At 50.3% G+C, this 13143-nt stretch overlaps 1 protein-coding gene across 1 annotated transcript in view; it reads left to right on the forward strand.

The window, feature by feature from the left end:
• Positions 1-13143, forward strand: part of PARVB (parvin beta) — a 142139-nt gene that overhangs the window by 119699 nt on the left and 9297 nt on the right. The window contains 4 exon segments of the mRNA XM_030915385.1: positions 1302-1339; positions 1341-1364; positions 4232-4300; positions 11217-11318. Of these exon segments, the coding sequence (XP_030771245.1) occupies positions 1302-1339; positions 1341-1364; positions 4232-4300; positions 11217-11318 (233 nt within the window).

The following is a 13143-nucleotide window of genomic DNA, read 5'->3' on the forward strand; positions in this document are numbered from 1 at the left end:
ACGTGGGCCTAACCCCTTTCTTCTCTTTCTGGGCTCTCTTTGTCTCTCTCCTAGGCCAGGGTGGTCCCTGAGGAGGCTCCCCTAGGCCACCCCCTAGATGGGCAGGAGGAGCTTCCTACCCCCCTACTTCCTGTCAAGCTGGGCTCTGCAGCTCCCCAGCGCTGCTCCTTGGGTTGGGGCCCCAGCCTGGCTGGTAACAGAGGGTCCTTCCTATGGGCTCAGGCTTCTGAGCATGCTCTGCCCCCGGGAACCTGGAGGATGGAAGTTAGAGGATGGAAGTTACCAGCTGGCTGGTAACAGAGGGTCTCTCTGCTGGGCTTGGTCCTCTGAACATGCTTTGCCTCCAGGAACCTGAAGGATGGAAGTTAGGGGGCCCCGAGTCACTTCCAAATGCCCTCCTCCCCATCTCTTCTGCCTCGGCAGTGATGTCCCACAGCTCTGTGTCTACCTGGAGACCTCAGCCTTCTGCTCGGGGTCCAAGTCTCTGTCCCATATGCCCCTATGGAACCCTCCCTCCATGGCAGCAGGTGCAAAGGCTCTGAGGCAGGTGTGCACCAGTGTCAGCAGGAGCAGCTGGGAGGCTGGTCGGTGGGGTGAAGTCAGGGAGGGTGCGTGTAGGAGAATGATGCTGAGCCTGAGTGTCCCATGGCCTGTGGGAGAAAGGACGGATTTTATCAGAATGTCCCATGGCTCACAGGAGAGAGGATGAATTTTATTCTAAGCATGGTAAGAAGCAGTTGGAGAGTTTTAGTTGTGGTGGGAATGGAGGGGGAACCAAATGATCCTGTTTGCACTTGGAAGGGTTCATTCTGCCTGCTGGGGAGAAGGGCTCAGGGGCCAGGAGTGGAGTAGGAGGCTGCAGCTGCTCCCAAGTGAGGGGCAGTGAGGCGTCACGGGGGAAGTGATCGGATTCACAGGTGACATTTGCCAGTAGACAAGGGAACAGGGAGAATTCAGGACACCTCAAGTCCTAGGACGTGGCGGGTGCAGATGCCAGGTGCTATCTACGTGTTTCATATGAAAAGGTAAAAAGCAGGTGGAGGGGACCCTCTGCAGCCTCTAGTCCACGCCTGCTCCGGTTGTTCCGAAGCACGCTTGCTCGCCTTGGTTTGGCCAGGATGGATCATCAGGGTCAGCCCTTTCGTGCTGGTAGGAATTGGAAGGATTCTAGGCAGGTGTGGGAGTTGAGGCTGAACCCCCTGCGGGATCAGAAGCTGGCAGGTCCCCGGATGGCCCGGGATTAGGGCAGCACTGCAGGTTTCCATAAATGCTCCTTCGTGTCTCTCTTTGCATGTCTTCAGAGCGGGACGCCTTCGACACGCTGTTCGACCACGCCCCAGGATAAGCTCAGCGTGGTGAAGAAGGTGAGCTATTGGTGGGATGTTGGATGTGCTCTCCCGTGGTTCGTGGCTTTTTTGACAGCACAAATGCCTGCTGGGAAGAAGGTGGGAAAATGTTTGAAATCTCAGAAATGTTTGCCACATGGATTGAAATGTAATTACAGTCAAAAACGTAACCACAATGCATAAAATTAGCGCCTTTTAACTCAACATCGCTGCTCCCTGGGTATCTTCCTGCCCGCCCTCTCCACTTCTGTTAAGTGAATTACCCAGCCAGCAGTTCTTTCTGACTCGAGGCCTTTTTTCAATGTGGAAATGTTTTTAAGCATGTCAGCCTGCTGCTCTTCCTGGCCTCATTACCATCTCCAGCCTGCCCAGTCAACACGCAGGCCTGTGCGGCTGAGCGGTGCCATTCGTGGATTTGGCCCATTTCCCTCCAGACGGAGAACGGGCCCTCACTAGCCCAGGCAGCCTGCTGGTCAATCTGTGGGTGGAAAAATCTCCAAGGCTCTGGAGTTGGGGGCGGGAGTGATCAGTTTCTGGGGGATCTGCCAGGGAGGCTTGTTCCCCTCAAAAGGAACTGGGGCCCATTGGCTGCTCATTAACTTATCCGAGTGCCTGCAGGCATCCCGTTCAGGAGGCTGCTTCCCTCCTTCCCATGACATCGGAGGAGCGCTCATTTCTACCCATGGTGCAGGCGAGAGAGTTCTCCTTTGTCTAGGACAGCTCACCCAAACGGCTTTCTTAGTGCAGGACTTGTCAGAACCTTTCATAGGCTGACGTATACTGTACTTCTCCAAGAGGGAGCTTGGTAGGAAGCATTTTCCAAGCTTGTTTGTTGAGAGTGGGCTTTATTTATCTACCAGTTTTGGGGTAGGATGCATTGTATTTCTGTGGAACCCTCTTTTGGAAAACGTTGGCCTGGGTTTGGACCACGAGATCATTCGTTCTTGGAAGCATTTTGCAAAAGGCTGTTGGAACTGTGCTAATGGTCCTTCTGGGACGAAGCCTTCTTAGCACTCTTGGGTGGTGAGGGATATACTAAGTGCCTCAGAGTCCCCCATCTCCACCCCATCACATGTGGTCCCCAAGGACCCTGACAGAACTGGTTCAGGGAGTGAATCAAATCCAGCTCCCGACTTATCAGCTGTGTGACCTCTGGTGAGGGGCGAGATTATACCCCCCAGCCTCAGTTTCCCCATCTTTCAAGTGGGGACAGAGATGTTACCCACCTCGCAGGTCCCTGTGAGGATAAACTGGGATTCTGTCTGTGCATGGGCTTAGCCTGCAGCGTACGGTCACTGGTAGCATTGAGAATGGTGTGGCCTGAGGTTGCTTTCGTCTCTCAGTGGATACCATGTTAATTCATTCTGAGAAAGACACATTTTCGGCACTGGAGCCACCAGCAGGGAAGAAGACGGAATCCTTTGACTTGCCTGATAGCATCCCACTCCAGCCTGTCCCTTCCTCACCTCCACATTGCAAGTTTAGGTGTTTGTGGCTCTCTGTGCCCCAGAATGAAGTCAGGAGTCCCTGCTCACCTCTGCAGGTTTCTCCCTGGGTCGTCCCCTTCTACTCCTTCCCATCCCACCCACATCCAGCCACAGCCTGAAGACCCCAAAGGGTTTGCAGATGTGCCTGGGTACCCACTCGGCTCCCTCTCACCTTTCACTGGTCCACCCTCAGGTCCAGCTCCAATGCTCCCTCTCCATGGTCTTAATGGGGGTCCGCACACGTCTCCTCTGTGGCTCATGAAATCTCCCCTACATTTCGTGTTTCCCTGCAGTACCGTATCTCTTGATGTCTCCATCCCACCACTACATGCATATGGAGAATTACAGGCCCTTTGGTGGGGGCCGGGGGCGGAGCTCTCTGACTGTGTGTCCTTAGCACCAAGCAGCATGCCGGGCACATAGTAGCTGCTCAGTAAATTTGAGCAGAATGGGTAAGAAATCATATCATGAGCAGTGGTGGGTAGTATTGACTTGCCATCAAAGTTGGGTTTGGTCACTGAGGAATTACAGGTGACAGGTTTTAAGCCTGTGCCGGAGAGAAGCCAGTGCCCCTTGGTACCTACATAATAGGGCCCAGAAAATCCCCACAGCCCAGAGAGATCACCCTGGGTGGATCTCCCCATGTACTGCAAATCGATAGGCGGGCTGGGTGCGGTGGCTTACGCTTGTAATTTCAGCACTTTGGGAGGCCAAGGTGGGCAGATCACCTAAGGTCTGGAGTTCGAGACTAACCTGACCAACATGGAGAAACCCCATTTCTACTAAAAATACAAAATTAGCCGGGCTTGGTGACAAGGGCCTGTAATCCCAGCTACTTGGGAGGCTGAGGCAGGAGAATCGCTTGAACCGGGGAGGAGAAGGTTGCAGTGAGCTGAGATTGCGTCATTGCACTCCAGCCTGGGCAACAAGAGCGAAACTCTGTCTCAAAAAAAAAAAAAAAAAAAAAAAATCAGTAGGTGCGGCTGGAGGCAGCACTTCCGCGCAGTCTTCTGAGTGTGCCGTTTACCGTTCCAGGTCACATCTAAGATACATTTGCAAATGTAATGCTCCTCCCCTGGCAGTTTCATCTTTCTTAAGAGCAGGGAGTGCTCTCCAGTGTGATTGTTAAATATGGCACACGTGCACAGATTGGCATATGTGTGCATGGGTTGGTGAACAGAGACATGCGTAGCCAGGATAGATGTGGGCATTATGCCATGAAAACTAGGGGCTATTGTCGGGATGTTGCGTTTGAAACATGGGCTTTTTATTTTAGCAAACAGGAGATGATGAAAGCGTTTCACAGAGCCGGGGCTGGCAAATGTCAAGCCTGGCCCCTCCAGATGGGACCCGCACGCGGGCCGTTCACGGCTCCTGTGTCTCTTTTGTTCTTGGCAGTCTCTCATCACTTTTGTGAACAAGCACCTGAACAAGCTGAATTTGGAGGTGACGGAACTGGAGACCCAGGTATGCGCTGCTTTGGCTTGAAGGATCCTTTGTCCGCCGCCGTTTTCAGTCAGCGTTTTGATCCCAGGTGGGGCGTGTGAACAAAGCTGGCGCCATTTTGTTCCTCTCACAAGGAATTCTCATGGTGCCGGCAGAAATAACCACCGCGGCCTTCTCAGCCCCTCTGTCTTCCTTTCCTGGGGCTGCCGCCACACAGCGCTACAAACCAAGTGGCTGAAATCAAGGTGGGGCCTGGGTGGATTCCCTCCAAGCCTGTGAGGAGGAGCTGTTCCTGGCCTCCCTCCCAGCTTCTGGGGTTTTGCTGGGATCTTCAGCATTCCTTGGCTTGTACATACATCACTCCCTTCTCTGCTTTCATCTTCATGTGGTGTTGTCCTTGTGTGTGTGTCTCTGTGTCCAAATGTCCCCCTTTTGTCAGGACGTGGTCATGCTGGATTAGAGCCCACCTATGACTTCATCCCACCCTGACTGCATCTGTGTAAACCCTGTTTCCAGATATGGTCACATTCAGAGGTCCTGGTGATTAGGGTTCCACTGCATTTTTTTTTTTTTTTTTTTTTTTTTTTAAGACAGAGTCTTGCTCTGTCACCCAGGCTGGAGTGCAGTGGTGTGATCTTGGCCCACTGCAACCTCCACCTCCCAGGTTCCAGCGATTTTCCTGCCTCAGCCTCCCGAGTAGCTGGGAATACCGGTGCAGCCCATCATGCCCAGCTAATTTTTGTATTTTTGATAGAGATGGGGTATCACCATGTTGGCCAGGATGGTCTCGATCTCTTGACCTCGTGATCTGCCTGCCTCAGCCTCCCAACCACTGTATCTTTTTTTGGGAGACGCAAAACCCCAAAACACCTGGATGGTGTTATTCAACCCATAACACCCTCCAGGCCTCCACCCCAGCCCACCACAGGGCCTTTGCACACTCAGTTCCTCCATCTAGAACATGCTGGCCCCTGTATCCTCTGCTCAGTGCTGCTGTCACACTGTGGCCAGGACCTAGCAAATGTCCCCCTGGTAAGTATGTACAACACATTTCTTCTGCAATAAGTATATCAAGTCTACTCCCCCAGCCCCACCCACCACTCAAAGCTAAAGGAGCATCGTTAAATTATGTTTTTGGGCACTCCGCGAGCATTAAAGACAAAATATAATTTTCCCAGGATTAGTGGGGTGCTTGAATGCAGAGGTTTTTGAGCTCTTAGTACAGACATCCCTAATGCACAGCTGATCCTTCTTAAACCCCAGGGCGAATGCATTCATTCCCTTCTCTTTCTTTAACTTCTCTCATTTGCTTTTCTAATTAAAAAAGTAATTCAGGTTCATTGTAGAAATGTCTGAAAACGCAGATAAGCAAAACAAATAAAAATCACGCGTAATCCCGGCACCCGGAGATGACTGCACAGAGGGTTTTGTTCAGGCCTTTTCTTAACACGTACAGCAAGTCATGGACAGCGTGGGTCTGTGTGTAAAGGCATCATGGTCTGTTTTTAATGTGTATAATCATTTGTGTTTCATTGGCCAACACATTTATTGTTTTCTGCAGTTTGCAAATGCTGCACATTTAGCCTCAGATTATTTTCTGTTTGAGATGTTAGCACCCCAGAACCAGCTGAGGTGAAAAGTAAAAAACCTCCTTTTTCCTTTTCTGGGACCTCCCCCTTCAGACTCTCCAGGGGCAGCTAACTGCAGTTCATGGTTGGATGTGTATTTTTCTAGATATTTTCTTTTTCTTTCTTTCTTTCTTTTGAGACAGAGTCTCGCTTTGTTGCCCAGGCTGGAGTGCAGTGGCTCAATCTCAGTTCACTGCAACCTCCGCCTCCTGGGTTCAAGCAATTCTCCTGCCTTAGCCTCCTGAGTAGCTGGGACTACAGGTGTGCACCACCATGCCCAGCTAATTTTTTTGCATTTTTTAGTACAGATGGGTTTCACCATGTTGGTCAGGCTGGTCTTGCACTCCTGACCTAGTGATCTGCCTGCCTCGGCCTCCCAAAGTGTTGGGATTACAGGCGTGAGCCACATTTTCTATGCACAAATGTATTTTTCTAAATAATGTGGATCTTACTGTCCACTGTTCTGTAATGTGTTTTGTGTCACTAAATACACTGTGGGCATCTTTTGGTGTAAGAGAAAGAGAGAGAGAGAGAGAGAGAGAGAGAGAGAGAGTGTGTGTGTGTGTGTGTGTGTGTGTGTGTGTTTCTGTCTGATCCTTTTTCCCTTGCTCGATCTATTGGTCTATCTATATTTTGTCACTTTTAATGGGAAGTGTATCTCATCAGCGGGAAGGCTGCACTGCACCTCATTAAACCAGTGCCTCACGACTGGATGTTTTTCTGCTCCTGTAAATAGCAGTGCAGAGAGCATCTTTGTGCAGGCTATCTGTGCTCGTGCCTGCTTCCTCGGGATAAAAGCCTAGAAGTGGAGTCATTAGAGCGAAGCCTGTACCGCACACTTTGAAGGCCCAGGAAGATTTGCTGTGTGGGGGCCCCTGGTACTATCACAGGGCGTGTGAGGGGCGCTGCTCCTCCACATCCATACTGGCTGTCCCCACAGCCCTTCTCAGAGGTGTCTGCACATCAGTATTAGCAGCTGAGCCTCTTACATTGAGACTGTAAAATTTAATTTGTATTTATTTTTATTTACTCAGTATCTTCATTTTTTCCCCTATTAATCACACTATAAAGAGTCTTAAAAGTACATTTAACCACTGGCCCACCAGAAAAGGACACTGGCCACAGAAATGCAGGGATTTTTGTTTTGTTTTGTTGCAAAGGAATTTGGGTATTTTTATAAATACCATATACATGTATGAAGACTGTAAATCATGAATGTCTTGATGCCTTGGGAGTCGGAGAGGCCCTGGTTTAATTTCTTCAATTTCTGTTTGTGTGTGTGTGTGTGTGTGTGGTTTATGTAGTCTGTGTGGTGTATGTGTTTTATGTAGTCTGTGTGGTGCGTGTGTGTGTGTGGTTTATGTAGTCTTGTGTGTGTGTGTGGTTTAGTCTGTGTGGTGTGTGCGTATGTGTGTGGTTTATGTAGTCTGTGTGTGTGTGTGTGGTTTATGTAGTCTGTGTGTTGTGTGTGTGTGTGGTTTATGTAGTCTGGTGTGTGTATGTGGTTTATGTAGTCTGTATGGTGTGTGTGTGTGGTTTATGTAGTCTTGTGTGTGTGTGTGGTTTAGTCTGTGTGGTGTGTGCGTATGTGTGTGGTTTATGTAGTCTGTGTGTGTGTGTGTGTGGTTTATGTAGTCTATGTGTTGTGTGTGTGTGTGGTTTATGTAGTCTGGTGTGTGTGTGTGGTTTATGTAGTCTGTATGGTGTGTGTGTGTGGTTTATGTAGACTGGTGTGTATGTGGTTTATGCAGTCTGTGTGTGTGTATGTGCGTGGTTTACATAGTCTGGTGTGATGTGTGTGTGTGTGTGTGTGGTTTTTGTAGTCTGGTGTGTGTGTGGTTTATGCAGTCTGTGTGTGTATGTATGTGTGTGGTTTACGTAGTCTGGTGTGATTGTGTGTGTGTGGTTTTTGTAGTCTGTATGGTGTGTGTGTGTGTGTGTGGTTACGTAGTCTGTGTGTGGTGTGTGTGGTTTATGCAGTCTGTGTGTATGCAGTCTGTGTATGTGTGTGGTTTACATAGTTTGGTGTGATGTATGTGTGCATGTGTGGTTTTTGTAGTCTGTGTGGTGTGTGTGTGTGTTTTCCCTCCTTTTCCAAACCATTCTTATGTTGTGGACAGCGTCCTAGCTCTGTGATGGTGAGTGAGCTCCTCAGCCTCCCTGAGCTTCTGTCCACAGGATTAAACTGGAGGCGATGGGCAGTGTGAGGACCGAGTGAGACAGCACGCTGAGATCAAGTGGGCAGGGCTTGGCAGGGGTTAGCACTGCGGATGAGGAGGTGGTGGTGGGGCCTCGGGGCCTCCATGGGGGATTCTGCTCCCTGCTGAGCTACGCAGCAGGTTGCTGAGCGAGGGCACTGCCCTGGGCGCTTGTGAAAGTGGAGGGTCACTGCTCACAGCTGGGCCCCCCGGCCCTGCCCTCTCTGTGTGGCTGTCCTCCCTCCTTCCTGTGACCCCGTGTGCTGGGACAGTGAGGAGACACCACAGAAAGAAGAAAAGACTCAGCGGGCTCAGGGCCTGCGGGTGCAGCGATGTGGCCACCCCAGACTTCCTGGGGAGAGGTATGGGGTGGTGCCTTCATTCATGCGGCAGCTTCCGTTCCCTGGAAGTGAGTCCACGGAGATGCGGACATGCCGGCTCAGTGTTGTTCTGCTGGGAAAATGCCAGCACACTTGACCAGGGTGCTGTGGGCATGAAGCTTCCAGTGTGGAGACACACTTAAAAGAATTCTTCAGGCCGGGCGCGGTGGCTCAAGCCTGTAATCCCAGCACTTTGGGAGGCCGAGACGGGCGGATCACGAGGTCAGGAGATCGAGACCATCCTGGCTAACACAGTGAAACCCCGTCTCTACTAAAAAATACAAAAAACTAGCCGGGCGAGGTGGCGGGCGCCTGTAGTCCCAGCTACTCGGGAGGCTGAGACAGGAGAATGGTGTGAACCCGGGAGGCGGAGCTTGCAGTGAGCTGAGATCTGGCCACTGCACTCCAGCCTGGGTGACAGAGCCAGACTCCGTCTCAAAAAAAAAAAAAAAAAGAATTCTTCAAACCCGTCTGATCTCCTTAATGAGAGGAGTGGCTGGCTGCTTCATGGTGTGGAAGGCCGAGGGCATGTGACATGGAGGTCAAGTGCCATTTACCCATCAACTGACAGCGTGTTGAATTCGGGGCCCAGACCCTGTCCTGAGTCCCTTGAGGGACTGTTGTCTGCTGGCACTTGCTTTATGCTTTACAGCTCTAGCTGCAGCTCCCCCTGCTAACGGCCAGGGCTTCTGATATTGGATGTTTGTGATTTTGACTTCTCATCTTTATTTTATTTTATTTTTTAATTTATTTTTTGAGATGAAGTTTCGCTCCTGTTGCCCAGGCTGGAGTGCAATGGCATGATCTCAGCTCACTGCAACCTTCACCTCCCAGGTTCAAGGGATTCTCCTGCCTCAACCTCCCGAGTAGCTGGGATTACAGACATGCGCCACCATACCCGCTAATTTTTGTATTTTTAGTAGAGACAGGGTTTCACCATGTTGGTCAGGCTGGTCTTGAATTCCTGACCTCATGATCCACCCACGTCAGCCACCCAAAGTGCTAGGATTATAGGTGTGAGTCACCTCGCCTGGAAATTTTTAATTTTAATTAATTGTTTTAAAAATTCAAATGTAAGAATTCTGGAGGTTGTTTATACAATAATGTGAATGCACCTAACATGATTGAACTGGACACTTACAAGTAGTTAAGATGGTAAATGTTATGGTATATTTTACCACAATTTAAATTAAAGAGAAAGGTCAGCATAAGCGAGACACAAAAAGACAAATGGATATGAGCTTCCACTTACGTGAGATACCCAGAGGAGTCAAATTCATAGAGATGGAGAGCAGATTGATTGGTGGTTCTCAGGGGCTGGGGGGAGGGTAGAATGGGGGGGGACAGAGTCTCACTTTGGGAACATGAAGAAGTTCTGGAGATGGGGGTTGGTGAGGGTGGTCCAACAGTGAGGATGTACTTAATGCTACTGACTTGTGCACTTGCACACGGTTAAGATGGTGCATTTCAGCTTATGTATATTTTATCACAATAAAAAATAAGTTAGCGGCCGGGTGCAGTGGCTCACACCTGTAATCCCAGCGCTTTGGGAGGCTGAGGTGGGCGGATCATGAGGTCAGTAGATCGAGACCATCCTGGCTAACGCGGTGAAACCCCGTCTCTACTAAAAATACAAAAAAATTAGCCGGGTGTGGTGGCGGGCGCCTGTAGTCCCAGCTACTCAGGAGGCTGAGGCAGGAGAATGGCATAAATCCGGGAGGCGGAGCTTGCAGTGAGCCGAGATCACGCCACTGCACTGAAGCCTGGGCGACAGAGCGAGACTCTGTCTCAAAAAAAAAAAAAAAAAAAAAAGCAACATTCAAACAAAAACATTTTAATTTCAATAGCTGCATGAGGCCATTGGCTATCATGTTGAAAGCAGCTCTAGATCCCTGGAGGCTGGGGCCGCACTCACTGTAGTCTCTGCTGCAAGACAGAGTGGTGAGGGCCACCAGGTCCTGGCTCTGCACCCTGCAGAGCTGAATGAATCTTTCCAGCAGCTGATGCTGATGGAGCACTCACGTGTGCCAGGTGCTCCGTGCCTGCCATCTCACTGTGTCTTCATGACAGCCCTGAGTGATGGGAGTACAGTACTATCTCTGGGGTCAGCAGTGGGGGACAGTTCCAGAGGCACGGTCCTAGCCAGGCAGCTGCACTCAGCTCCACACACTCGTCATTTTTGGTCTTTGCAGTGCCCCATGTGTGAGAGCCCACCTCTCCTTTTGCTTTTTTCTAGATTAGGAGCCAGGTCTCAAAAGACTTCACGTTCAGGCCTTCACTTGATTCCTGATTCTCCTGCCTAAAGTGAGAGCAGGGATGGATTGCTTTACTAGAAAATATTTCCAACTGGGTGCAGTGGCTCACACCTGTAATCCCAGTACTTTGGGAGGCTGAGGCAAGCAGATCACTTGAGCCCAGGAATTTGAGACCAACCTGGGCAACATGGCGAAACCCTGTCTCTACAAAAAATACAAAAATTAACTGGGTGCAATGGTGTGTGCCTGTAGTCCCAGCTACTTGGGAGGCTGAGGAGGGAGAATTGCTTCAGGGAGGATCACCTGAGCCTGGGAGGTCGAGGCTGCAGTGAGCCTTGATTGTATCAGTGCACTCCAACCTGGGTGACAGAGTGAGACCCTGTCTCAGGAGAAAAATATATACCCCCCTTGAGTTTGTGCAAAGCATTTGCCAACTCCTTACCCTGCCCGGAAACATCACAAGTCTTTCTCTGCAGTTTGCAGATGGCGTGTACCTGGTTCTGCTCATGGGCCTTCTGGAAGACTACTTTGTTCCTCTCCACAACTTCTACCTGACTCCAGAAAGCTTCGATCAGAAGGTATGTGCCTGGTCTCCGTCCTTGGTAGTGGCTCAAGAAATGCTCATTGAAATGCAGAGCATAGAATATCCCAGCAGCTCTTTCTGCAGCCTGGCTGCATTCTTCAAAAAGGAAAAATTGCACAAGTGATATTGCAATTAGGTGTAACTCTCAGCAGAGGAAATAAGAAGCCCATCAGGTGTCCACAACGCATCTGAGTTTTGTTTGCCACATTTTCTTTGGGGTCTTTTTCATGGGGCCATGTAGTTTTTAATAATTGTGGTCACATCCTTCCCCCATTCTGCTGCAGCTCCAGCACCTGTGGTTTTCTCTGCTGCTTCCCAAGCTTCCCAAATACCATCTCCAGTGGCGGCACAAAGTTCCAAGGATGATTCTGTTACCAGCGTCTTCCCGTTCCCCGTTCTCGGGCAGTCAACTTGAACGTGTTTCTATTTTTTTCCCTACAGAAACAACAGAGCATCTTTTTGATATAGATTTTTTTTCATTCCTGTGGATTGTTTTCTTAGAAAAATTTCTCAAATAGGGTCATTTGGGTCATTCCTTTCAATCTAGGCTGGCCCACGCCACTCGGTCCTGCTGTCCCTGCCCTTGGGTGTGGGCCCCTCCCTGCTGTCTGCCCTCTGTCCAGGGCTTCTCGCAGTCAAGCCTCTCACAGCAGTGTTTAGTGCATTGCCTTTAAAAACTTGGCCATGGATGGTCTATGTTGCTTTGGATTCACGGGCATCTGTCATTTTATTTTCCCGAAGTGTTAGACCCATGAGTCAGGGAGGCAGACAATGTAAGCTGGTGGCGGCAGCCAGAGAAATAGCAGAAATGGGGCCAGTGTTTATCAATCTGCCCACTTCTGGCACATTGCAGTCTGTTTGCTTGTGGCCAAATGTTGTTCCTGTCTTGCATGCTGAGATGGAATCAGGACAGATTAGAGAGGTCTTGGCACATGGAGTCCATGTTGAATCGAGAGAGAGAGAGAGAGAGAGTGAGAGAGCGAGAGAGCAAGAGGGAGTGCAGAGGGAACGAGCAGAATTGTGCAGAACTCACCAGGAAACATGGGTGCCTGTGCTGTCATCCTGGAAATGAAAGGGCAGACCATCCAGCGAAGAAGTGTATGCATTTCCAGGCCCCGACGTGGCTGGTTGCAGACACATTGTTTTGGAGAGAGCTTTTCTTTGTTCAAATTAATAAGAACACTGGCGAGAACAGTGAGTTTAGCCAGGAGACCTAGAGCTGGTTTCTTTCCAAGACAAGGCTTTGTACAAATGTCAGAGGCATCATCTCCTGGGCCCTGGCCTTCTTGCCTTTGAAACTGGGATGAAAGTCTTTGACAATTGCTGCCCTGGCCTGCGAGGCTTGAGGAGGCTTGAGTCATCCGCCTTCCCCTCTGAATCGGAGCGAGGAAGGGAAGGCTATTTTCAGGTATAGCACGCAGCACGCCATTCATCCTGTTCACTCAGGAGAAAGGGAGCCTTGGGTGGTGGCGTGGCTCTGCAGGCGGCTGGAGCACTCTCCTTCGGAGGATGTCAGTAGTTCCTCCTCCAGCCCCTGCCTTTTTTCCCTTTCTCCTCATGGCAGCTGCTGGCAAAGTCTTCGTGAGCCCATAGTATTTATTATCTACCTTATAGTCTTCACGACCCCTGCTGTGGAGGACTCACCCACTTCAGGCTGGGCCCAGCACCCGTGTGCTCAAAACTGCTTGCAGATGGGACGTTGGTGACATCCCCTGCTAATGTCTCCTGTGGGCTGAGATCCCAAGGTGCGTTTGCTCTGGCTCTGGGAATCCTTACAGCTGCTCCGTATTTTTGGAGGAGGGACTGAGGTTCAGTGAGCA

The sequence above is a fragment of the Rhinopithecus roxellana genome, chromosome 13 (genome assembly GCF_007565055.1).
Source record: "Rhinopithecus roxellana isolate Shanxi Qingling chromosome 13, ASM756505v1, whole genome shotgun sequence".
NCBI lineage: Eukaryota > Metazoa > Chordata > Mammalia > Primates > Cercopithecidae > Rhinopithecus > Rhinopithecus roxellana.